Source organism: Pituophis catenifer, unplaced genomic scaffold (genome assembly GCF_029215685.1).
Source record: "Pituophis catenifer annectens isolate HBS135680 unplaced genomic scaffold, rPitCat1.0.hap2 SCAF_1, whole genome shotgun sequence".
Classification (NCBI taxonomy): domain Eukaryota; kingdom Metazoa; phylum Chordata; class Lepidosauria; order Squamata; family Colubridae; genus Pituophis; species Pituophis catenifer.
In genome coordinates, this window is record NW_027256881.1 from 28,995,628 (window position 1) to 29,008,131 (window position 12,504).

At 35.4% G+C, this 12,504-nt stretch overlaps 1 protein-coding gene across 1 annotated transcript in view; it reads left to right on the forward strand.

Moving 5' to 3' along the window:
• USP34 (ubiquitin specific peptidase 34) overlaps positions 1-12,504 on the forward strand; it is a 161,701-nt gene that overhangs the window by 73,269 nt on the left and 75,928 nt on the right. The window contains exons 20-25 of the mRNA XM_070932221.1: positions 1,140-1,235; positions 2,871-2,953; positions 6,441-6,595; positions 6,683-6,796; positions 12,046-12,145; positions 12,284-12,443. Of these exons, the coding sequence (XP_070788322.1) occupies positions 1,140-1,235; positions 2,871-2,953; positions 6,441-6,595; positions 6,683-6,796; positions 12,046-12,145; positions 12,284-12,443 (708 nt within the window). The remainder of the gene's footprint in view (positions 1-1,139; positions 1,236-2,870; positions 2,954-6,440; positions 6,596-6,682; positions 6,797-12,045; positions 12,146-12,283; positions 12,444-12,504) is intronic.

Sequence of the window (12,504 nt, forward strand, 5' to 3'; positions counted from 1 at the left end):
CTTCAAGGGCATCGTTGGGGTGGTCCGGGGTGGAGATGTACAGCTGAGTATCGTCAGCGTACTGATGGTACATTAGTATAAATATTGGTACATCAGCATAACTATACCTGTAAATGTATGCATTCTATCATGTCCAGTTTCTCCTAGTGGTTAAGGTACTGGCCTAGAAACCAGGGGACTGTGTGTTCTAGTCATGAGGCATAAAAGATGGCTAGGTGAATTTAGGCCAGTCACATTCAGCCCAACCCACCACACAAGATTGTTGTGGGGAAAATAGGAGGAAGAAGGAGTATTATATATGTTTGCTGCCTTGAGTTACTTCTAAAGTAATAAAAGCAGGAAAGAAAAATCTAATAAATATCTTAAGTTTTAAGGTTGAAAGCTATACTGGAGTTACACCATCGGATAGGGAACTGCTGTACTTTGAAATTCAATTTAGAGATAAGAAAGGGGCTAAATATGCTAATCCAATATGATTCTCAATTGTTCAATTGATTTTCAAAACCTCCCATTCATAAATGCTGCAGAGTTCTTTCCCCTAAAGCCCTCCTTGAAAACCTCTTCAGCAAGGGAACACTGCCCAGTCCAACTTAAGAACACCACACACCAGTGCTTTTAGTACAACTAATAATAAATGATAGCCAGTGTTCCCTAGATCCTAGAAGGTTGCCAGCCTTCATACATCCTTGTTATAATTATATACCCAGCATATAATTTGCTTTTTAAATCACTTCTTTTTGCCTCTTAACGGCAAGCCTCCCTTTCTCTTGTGGGATATATCTTCCTATAGAATACTATTATTCTCAGGTTCTACTTATCAATTAAGCAAAAACAAAATCTTGCATGGATGTGTGCCAGACTCGCAAGAAGACATTGACTCCTGCATGCTGTCACAAGCTAAAACCTGCCATATCATGTCTAGTAGTGGATGTAATGAGTAACGAATGGAACAATTGCTGTGTCAAAAAGTGGTTAGAGTTATTGCACATCATACAGAGCAACCTTAAACCTAATATTTAAGAAATATTATGAACTATTTAAGAAATCGTATTAAATGCAGTATGGGTGTGTATGACTTACACAATGGTTTTTTTTTCTATAATTCCCATTAAATGATATGAACTCTTGCATTGAAACAGGTGGGCTGAAAAAGAACTTAATATGATGAAGCTTTTCTTTGATAATTTGATATACTACATTCAAGCAGTCAGAGAAAGACGGCATAAACACACATTGTAAGTATGATTCTGGAGGATAAGGATCTTGTCCTTTTTTGTCTGTTCATGATTTAATATTTAGTACTACCATTGTTCACCTTGGCCTTGCTAAACTCCATTTGCACATGACCACACTAATCACTTGACCGGTCTGAATAATTTCAGCATCTGACTTATTGATGCCTATCCACTTCTACCATTCTTCTTCAGAGATGTACTAGCTCTTTTGGTAAGTGGAAAAAGGAATAAAACAAAAGGAATTCTGATGCAAAATAGAATTTGACATTTTAAGATGGCATTGACCAAATAAAATTATACTGAGGCAGTGTATAACTCCAATATCCATCAATATTTGCCTCTGCCTGACTAATTTATACCATACTATTTTATGCTGAGTGCTGACTGTTGATTGAAGTTGTTTATGTTCAACAATGTTTATATTGGAATAGGAGAAAGGTAAAAAAGATAGTTTGAAAATTAAAATGAAAGAATAAGGCTTTTATCATTTGGGTATTAGATACACAGCAGATTCCATGTTGTCTTTTATAATACGAGATACAAATTCAGTAAATGTATACTGAATATATGTTCATCATTAATAACTGAAACTTTTGAATAACATTTCTTAAAGTTTCCATATGGCACTAATATATACTTATTTAAAACATTTAAATATCCACCCATCTTGTATCCAACATTGGGTACCTCACAATCAAATCATTTACTTAAAATAAAAATATCAGATCCAAAATACCTGGTTCTACAGTCAAAAGTTTCCCATGCAGCCCCCACGTTCATCTCACCTTAACCCAGCGAATGGAGGAAAACCTACAGTCATAGTGTGTTAGTCTTAAATTCATAAAAGGTTATTTCAGATTAATATAGCCAGCATTTATATTCTCCAGTGTTATATGACAAAGAAACACATAATAATATTTTATGTATGCTCTATGGGGGGGGGGGACTTCTAGGCCACGTTCACCTCCAGTGTTTTTTGTTTTGTTTTGTTTTTGACATCACTGAACCCTCAGTGTAGAAATTCAGCAGCAAAAATCAATATTCAACATTGTAATTTTTGTTTATTTAACAAAATAAGAATGAAGCAGATTAATATTTTATATTTATGCTGGCCTATGACTGTAATAAAAAAATAGTTCTATTTTATATTTTACTTTACAAAATACCCCCATATGAATTTTAGTTTGTCTGTTTTGATTGCATTTCTGCATTGTTGCTATATATCACCATGCACCCTGTAATCCATAACAGCTGGGGAAACTAAACTATTTCACCCAACTGGAAAAATATTACTGGTCCAGGCATGATGAAAAAAATTCTGAATCCTACAATAATGTTTAGTTTTAAGATTTGATAATACGTTTTACAATGGACAAATTAAAATTCTCTTTTTGATTTAGAATTTTTAATTCCTCTACCTTTTTTGTCATGAAACCTGAATTGGATGTCTGTGAAGTTTACAGCAGTCAAGCTTAAATGATTTTATCTTTTTCAGCATTTGTAATAACCTTGTGTCATCTGATGAGGTTAAGATAACCCTCAGAAAAGATGAGATGTATTAGTCTAATTTAATTTGGAAAAAATATTAAGCTGTTTTAAGGTTTACTAATTTAACTTAAATAATTTCAATGATAGATACAGCCATAGCGCAGAGGTTCAGGTGCGTCTTCAGTTTCTGACATGTGTCTTTTCCACTCTGGGATCACCAGATCATTTCAGTAAGTTCTTACTATATATTAATTTTTAAAAATTTAATTTTCTGATTTTTTCTTGAAGATTTATTTTTTAAAGAAATATTTAAGGTGGGGAATTCAGAATGCTTATTGTAACTGCAAACTTTAAGTACAAGTAGTCCATGACTTACAACCGGTTGCTTAGCAACCATTTGGAATTACAACAGACACCCCAAAATGTAATTATAACCCAATTCTAGATTTCCAGTGTTCCCACTGCAGTTGGGCGTTCAACAACCAGCCCAGTTTATGACAGACAGACAGACAGACAGACAGAAGAGAGAGAGAAAGAGAAAGAGAAGGAAAGAAAGAAAAAGAAAGAAAGAAAAAAAATCAATCAATCAATCAATTGTACTGGACAGCAATGCATGCAAAGAGAATCTGGAGTCATTTATTGGGCCAAAAGTGTGATTCCGCTGCAAATAAAGCAAATACAATCTAGGCTGCATAAGTAGAAGTATTATGTGAAGATCAAATAATTCATTGTTCATTCTTTTCTGCATTGGTCCACATAATATCCAGTCCTGGCCATTACATTTTAGGAAGGGCAGTAATAAACTGAAGCCTGTCCAGAAGATTGCAATCAAGATGATAATATGCTGGGAAAAGCGAATCTATGATGAAGTATTGGATATGTTTAGCCTGTGGCTGAGGCAATTGCAGAGAAATATGATAAAAGTTTTAAAATTATATGAACATCTGTCATATAAAAGACAAGGCTGAATTGTTCAGAATTGTCCCAAGAGATAGTAAAGAAACAATAGTTCTAAATTAGAAGGAAATTGATATTTTGTTAGAATGTAGGAAAGAATTTCTAATACTAAAGGAGCTTTTGAGGAGTTTTCAGTAGGGGACTTTCATTTAATGAAGGTGTTTAAAGAGCCTGGATAGGCATATTTTGGGGGTGCTATAATAGTGGGTTCCTGCATCTTGAAGGTTCTTTACCAATTAGAGATAACAATTATTTCTGCAGATTTATGGAGCTCAAAGAATTTTGTACTGTGGTATAGGTTTTCTGGATATGTTTTTTCTGGCTATGTTTGCATCAGTTTCTGAGTTCTATTGTGAAATGACAAGATAGGAAAAGGTGTGAACACAGTCATTCCTGACACAATCAGTTATTTTCTCTTATTCATTGACCTCAGATAAATATTTGATTTTCCAGAGGATCTGTAGACAGCAAGGCAAGGCATATAACTGGAGAGTAAGTGGCGTGAAATGTTGGCTTGAGGATGACCCATACTACTTGCACCTCTTTAATGGTTGCAAAGGCATCATAAGTTTTCTAATTTTCAAGTGACCAGCCATCTCCACAGCCATCTCCTATATGATATTTGCAGAGCTTTTTAGTGGGGAAAAGCCTTTATATTCAAGTTGGTGCAATTCCACATGAAATGTCCGAAGCCCCATTTAGTCTGCATTAACAGGATTGAAACCTGAGCAATTGTTTAGAATATAAACAATTTGTCCAACTACGTATTTTCTTAATGACTACCCTTCATGGCTAATTCAATCTATCTGGAAAAGGTTGACTGAATTTGTCAGGTTATCACAAGGTTATCACAGAGAAATATTAATTTCTCTGAATGAGTGGGCAGTACTGTGCTTTTTAACTCACAATATTGATGCTTAATATCTGTTGCTTAGCAGTAATACCCTGCTTCAAGGTGTTGGCAGCCATGTAGCTTTAGATAATCTTTAAAAAAAATATTTTTATTAAATACTGGGTTCTCCTCTCTCCTCTTCCTCTCCTTTTTTCTCCTTTTATTCTTATTATAAATGCAACAAGTACATCAAATAGTCCTTCCTTCTATTTTACCCACAACAACCACCTTGAGAGAGAGTGACTGGCCTAAGATCATCTAGCTGGTTTTCATGGCTAAGGTGGGATTTGAACTCGCAGTCTCCCAATCCCAATTTCTAGCCTGGTACCTTAACCACTAGACCAGGGGTGTCAAACTCAAGGCCTGTGGGTCGAATCCAGCCCATGGGGTGCTTAGAATCCAGCCCACGGGCTGCCCTGGAAATAGTGAAGGACCGGCCTGCGGTGCCTCTGCCAACGAAAACAGAACTTGGGAGGGCCGTATGTGGTCCAAGCTCCATTTTCACTGACAGAGGGTTGTAGGAGGCCATCGCAGCCAAAAACGGAGCTCGGTAACCCATTTTCTCTGGCAGAGTGCTCAGGCCATCACAGGCACCCTTGACACGAGTGACGTAGAGCTGGTTGTGCCCACCCTGGCCCCCCGAGGTCAAACACAACCTTGATGTGGCTCTCAGTGAAATCGAGTTTTACACCCCTGCACTAGACCAAACTAGCTCTTTGTCACATTGATGGATGACCTCTTTGAGGAATGTAACTCTTGAAACATTTTGATACTGTTTACAACTATATTGTGAATCAGCTAATGAGTTGGAAGCACATAATAGTGTTAAAATGGTGCTATTGCAGGACCAAGTTAACGTAGGGATATAAAAGTGATAGGTCTCTTCTTTTGTTGCTCCCTAGCAGCTGGAATACAAGGCATGGCATCTGTGATTCTGAAGGTAATAAATAGCCGTCAGTACTGATAGACACCGATAGCTCAATCTTCCATGAATTTTTCCAGCTTCCCTATAGTCTAATTTGGTCTATATCACACGTGAAGGGAGCAGATTCCACAGTTTACAGGAGTCCTCAAGTTACAACAAAATTGAGCCTGCCTCTTATGGTTGCAAGTCATGATGGTCGATAAGCAAAATGCCCACGTGATAGCATTGCTTAGTGACCCCCACTCCTGTTCTTCCCAGTGCTTCATTAAATGGCACATGGGATGCCTCAGGTGAGGGAGGCCTTGGAAGGTCTAGTAAGACCCACCTGCCCTGAGCTCCCAAGGCCTCCTGTACCCATAGGTATCCTGTGCTTTGCTTCCCATCCCTCAGGGTCCTCACAGCCTTGGTCTGCTTCCCACCCCACAGGTCTCCCACACTTCCACATACTCCCAATCTTGCACTTACTTTTGAAAGTTCTCTAGAGGTCATATTAGGGAAGGATAGCATGCCAATCCACTTCACATCATCTGTAGGTCATGTGGCTCTGGAATAGGGCAATATTTAAGATCAGGCACAGTGTTGTTGCAGGGCAACCACTCTAAAAATGGCACCTGCTTCTGGGATGGAGCCATGCAGCCTACGGATTCTGAGGGTTGTAGCAGCCTGCCCTCCTTCCCCAGACAAGGTCCAGTACACCAAAACTGTGGACCTAATGGACAGGGCACATCACCATGACAATGTATGTTTATCAGAAATTCACTGATTAGAAAAATAAAAGCTAACCTAGGATTTTTATTGAACTATACTGTTATTGTTTTTTGTTGTTCTGGTTTTGTATTGCAGAGGAGAGAGATATCCAAATTATAACCCATTGGAGGATTATTATAATCCGAATAAAAAATGGATAGCAAATTTCATAAATAAAATATATTTTAATTTTTAGGATTGAGTCTGGAACAAGTTGATGTACTATGGCACTGCTTAGTTGAAGATTCTGAATGTTATGATGATGCTCTACACTGGTTCTTAAATCAAGTAAGAAGTAAAGATCAGCATGCTATGGGAATGGAAACCTACAAGCATCTTTTTTTAGAAAAGGTAAGTGGATTTTATCTTTGCTACATAATCAGTTATTATTTCTATTGAGCACAAGCTTCAAAATGATATATATATTTTTTTTGTTAGATGCCTCAGCTGAAGCCTGAAACAATTAGTATGACTGGATTAAACTTGTTTCAGCATTTATGTAATTTGGCTCGATTGGCTACTAGTGCATATGATGGTGGTTCAAACTCAGAGGTAAGCAAATGTACTGAGCGATTATTTCATTTTTTGTAAAATTAATATGTCTGTGGGGTCCTTGGTGTTTTCTGAGCTTGGTTGTTTTGTTGCAGATGTTTTATTATCCAACCAGATAACACCATCAGTGCTAGAAGGGAGTGAGGTTTGTTCTCTGTTTATAGTCTAATGATTTGCCCTATCAATGTTGGTGGGAATATTCTTGGCAATTCCTCTGACAATCAGGCAGAAGAGGTAGAGTACATCCATGAACACTAACTAGCAGTCAGAAGACATGATGAAAACTCCTTAATTTCAGACGCATGGTCAGACTTAACCATAGCTTCTACTGGAAAACTATGAGTATCCTAGACCAAGCTAAGTCCAAAAAGGCTAGAGAATTTCTGGAAGCCATCAACAGGCATGTAGAGATAAATAACATCTACATGCCATTTGAAAGACAATCAAGAAGCCAAAAAGGAAACAGAAAGATTAAAATACCTTTCCTCCAGCAATCAATACCTAGATAAGCAGAGATGAACACCAAGACTAATACTAAACCAAGGATCAAGCAATAAATAATACCCTAATCAAGGAACTACCAACTCAAACAAACAATAAACAGCCACCTACTCAAGGAATCATCAAAAATAACTCCCACCAACATTGACAGGGCAAACCACTAACATATAAACAGAGCAAACCCCATTTCATACTAGCACTGATGATGTTACTTAGTTGGGAAATGAAACATCTGCGTGAAAACAGCCAAGCTCATAAAGCACTAAGGACCCCACAGCTCAATTCTGAACTACAAATATTATCTTCTATTGATATTAACATGTCTCTTTAATAAGATACACTTTAATAAGGAATTGCTTAGTGAACAGTATCACTTGATTACATCATTGTCCAGTCATTCCTGTAATTAGGTAAGAAGATTTTTATTTGAATTAAATATTTTGTAATGTTTTTTAAAGCCAGACATAAGAGTATTACAGGGAATGCAGTGGCATGTATGCTTCTGATCTTTAGATATAGAGACATCACAGCATTTTTTTTTTAATTTGATTTATATGCCGCCCTTCTCCAGAGACTCAGGGCGGCTTACAATGTGTTAAGCAATTTGAATACCTTTTCCAAGATCTTCATGGCCGCTCCAACAAATGTTAGTCTGTGACATATTTCTTGATTGTTTGTTCTTTTACTGTTTGTTTGTTTTTTTTTTTTTTTTTGCAAAAAGTTTTTTTATTTTTATTTTTTCCAACACACAAATTACATCTTTTCGGAACAGAGCCCTGATCCGGTCATCAATTTATACAGTTCTCTTCCCCCCACCCCCATCTTTAACAAAATTTTGTATATTCTATTTTGCCATAATACTTATTTCTTACTCTTAACTCACCTATCTCAACTAATACCATCTTAAAAAAATTAAGTCAAATTTACTTAATCAAAACAATTACCCTTCTATTAACCCCCCTTAAATCTTAATTCAGTTAATACTTCATAGTACATTTCACAATTCTTACCCTAAATCCTCACTATTAACAATACTTAATCTTAAATCACCTATTACCATCTTGTAAAAAGTTTACTCTTATTTATTTAATCAAAACAATTACCCTTCTATTAATCCATTTAAATCTCAGTTCAGTTAATACCTCATAATACATTTCATAATTCTTAGCCTAAATCCTCAGTATTAAGAATACAGGTCAAACATGTTTATTTTTCAAAATCTTATTTCCCTTTCTAAAACTTCCCTACATTTTTTACTTCGTATAATGCTCAATGAATCTTTATTTCCTTATTACTTCACCAAATTTAGATCCTATCTCTAATCCCCAAAATATAGCAATTTAACATTGAAACATAGTTCTTAATTCAAATAAGACTACAATACAATTTTCCAATTATTTCCCACAATTCTATCTCTTTAACCATACCATTTGTATAAAAAGCAGTTTGAGTAATTCTTATTTGTAATTCATAGTCCTATATTATTTCAATCTTCTTTTCTTTTTTGCTTAGATAATTATCAAAATATAGAAAATATTAAAATATTAAAGTTATTGAAAATATTCAAATTATTGCAATTGTTGTAGGTATTTAAACAATATCCCAGTTTTTACAGTCATCAATTATTCTCAAGTAATACCATGTAACATCTTAATAAAAATTTATTCATTATGTCCATTGATATATTTTCTTTTAACATAGTCTATTTCTAATATATTAAAGCTTCCATCCATATTTCAATTTTAAGTATCTGTAACATATTCTTCTCATATTTCTGTTAACCATTATTAATCTCAATATAGTTATTTTATAAATCAAAGTCCTGGACTTTTCTATTTTACCCAATATTCCCCAATTCTTTCACTGTTAATCCCAGTGTAATCATCTTTATAACTATTGTTTTTCATAATATAATCTCTAAAAACCTCCTTTTTATTATTACTATCCACCTGTGCATTACTTATTCATATTTAATCACGTTGTCTTTGTCTTCTTTATTTCCAGCCATTATGTCTTGTTTCTTCATTTTCTTGTCTGCTTGCATATACTTCATTTCAGCTTCAATGTCCTCAAATTTGTCCTCCATGTGGCATTTTAATTATTTTTCTTATTTCCATTCCAAGTCAAATACATCATTTTTTCCTTCTCTAATTCCTGCACCATTTTATTCTTTTTAAGTTGATGTTATCCCAATTATAAGAGTTCCATTGTGGTTCCTCTTTTCTTTTCTTTTTCCCCCAAAGTCAAGGTGCCTGCAGACAAAGAAATCATCCTCCACAAATTCTCAAGGTTGTTATCTGTAAATTTCTCGATTTTCCAAAACAAAAACCAAGTTGCAATGTTCCTTTTTACTCCAGAAGGTGTCTCTCTGCAATCCACAATTTCCAGTTGTTTAACAAGTATCCATCTTATTTCAGTTACATAACAATCTTACTTGGCTTCTCTTTTTCTTTTAGTTTTAAAAGTATCAAATCTTTTTTTAAAGTCCAGTCCAAATTTAAACTCTTCCAATCCTTTGACCATGTCTCAATGTTTAACGTTTCCAATTAGTTTTATTCAAAAGTCAATTTTCGGGTTTTTTGTCTCTTTAAAGTTACATTTCAAAATCATCTTTGCCCAGTGCTCCTTAGCCACTATTTTATCGCTAAGGGTATTGTAGTTAAAAGATGTTTCCCTTGATGTTATTACAAGCCTGGGTTGGCTGTCACTCACCCGGCTTCGAAAAACACTAGCTATACAATTAAAAAACCCATAAAACCTATTCAGGCCAGGCCGGCTTGTTGAAATAAAAACGTCTTCAGGGCCTTACGGAAAGTGCGGAGATCCAGAATCAGCCGTATTCCGGGAGATAGCTCGTTCCAGAGGGCGGGTGCTCCCACAGAGAAGGCTCTCCCCCTGGGGGCCTCCAGCCGACACTGCTTGACCGACAGCACCCTGAGGAGGCCCTCTCTGTGAGAGCGTATTTCATCAAACATGTTATCTGGTACTATTTCCAAATTACTCCATCTTGGCCTCATTTGTCCAGAGCACATTGTTCCAGAAATCCTGGTCTTTATCTAGGTGAATAAACTTTGGTCTTGTCCTGGTGTTCTTTCTGGATAGCTAAAGTTTCCTCCTGACACACCTTTCAAGTAGATCTAATTTGGTGCAGCTTCTTTCTAATGGTAAAAAGGACACTCTGACCTCACTAGTAGTGGTGAGAGCTACCGGAAACTCATGTGATGAAATTCTGGAGTTTATAGAGACTTCTTTCACCATGTTGTGTGAATTTGCTGGGATGGTCTGACCTGAGCAATTTGGCAGTTGTTTGAAATCATCTTCACTTGTTTATGATCTTCTAGACAGTGGAATAATTAATATCCAATTGTTCAGCAAATGTTTGATATCCCTTTCCAAACTCATAGGCATCCATAACATTTTTTTAAATAGATCTTTATTAATTATTTACAGACAAAAAAACATATAGTGTAATATATAAGTTATATATGGGTATTCAGCACAACACATAAAGACAACCACAAAGAAGGACAAACCGGGGGTCATATCGAACCCCCAAATACTTTTTCATAGTTACATCCCGGTAAATCCTTTTGTTCAATTAGCGTTGACTATTTTAAATACTAAACGCTATCTCATTATAATTAAGTATATATTTAATACTGTGTTATTTATTCTATATTTGTCCTCTTCCTTAACCATAAATACCATTGTTCCCAATTGCTGTAATAGATGGATTCTTTTTTGTCTCTTAGGATATACGTTAATTTGTCCAGTTCGGCACAATTTAATATCTTGTTTATTATAAATTGATCTGATGGTGTATTTATATTTTTCCAGTGTTGGGCAAGTGCCATTCTCACAGTCTAACAACCGTTAGATAGACTCCTGGGTGTCGAAACAAAATTTATATCCAAGACCTATAATCTTTTGTTATCAAGTTATACAGCTGAGGAGATAGTAAAGGATACGATGATTGCCTGGGGAAGAAATTTAGGAAGATCGATACAACTTGAAGAATGGCAGGGAATATGGAATAGATCAATGAAATTGACATTATCAGCAGCATTTAAGGAGAACTTTTATAAAATGATCTATAGGTGGTATCTCCCACCAGATAGGATAGCTAAAATGTTCCCTGGATCCTCGGATAAATGTTGGAAGTGCAATTTGGCCAGGGGTGCTTTCTTTCATCAGTGATGGACCTGACCTCAGATCAGGAAATTTTGGGAAAAGATTCAAAAATGGTTGAATGAGATAATAGGTGCAAGTTTCCCCCTAACTCCAGATTTTTTCTTACTTGGAATCAAACTAAAAGACGTGGGCAAACAAGACTAGCATTTATTCATCCATATTACAACAGCATCTATCACATTTTTGAAGACCTCAGAATGTTCTTTTGATCTAGGCATGTGACCACTCACTTCAACATTTGTCCCTGATCTGATCAAAATTAAATGATACAATGGACTACAAAATGGTACATGATACTTGTTATATTGCATTCCTTTACCAATATTGTTGAAATGAAGATCAAGTAATCTGTATGTTGAAAAAGGCAATAATTTCAGTGAGGTGTACTTATTTTCTCATATCACTGTGTGCTTTCCTTTGGTGTAGAATAGAATCCTTACCAGTAATACTGATAAAGATGTGAGAAAGATATGGTAGATAATTTTACTTGACTCTTGGGCAGAAATTGTCAACTGTCAGCTATATTACTTTTTCTTTTTTTCTTTTTTGTTTTACAGTTGTGTGGTATGGACCAATTCTGGGGCATTGCTTTAAGAGCTCAATCTGGAGATGTGAGCCGGGCAGCTATACAGTACATTAATTCCTATTATATTAATGGTATGATAATTTATTTGAAAATTCTGGGTTTAGAATTCCAAAGAAAATACTTTATATCATTATTTTTTTTCTTATAGAAATAAAATAAATTTAAACAAGGTGTTTTTTTAATCTAATTCATTTATTTTTAACTCTTAGGTAAAACAGGTCTGGAGAAAGAACAGGAATTTATTAGCAAGTGCATGGAAAGCCTAATGATAGCATCTAGTAATCTAGAGCAAGATTCTCATTCCAGTCTTACCATTATTGAACGAGGACTTCTCATGCTTAAAACTCATTTAGAAGCTTTTCGGAGAAGGTAAACTATATCCTTGTATTGTTTTATCAAAAAGTAGTATTTCAGGAAAAATGACTGGCAA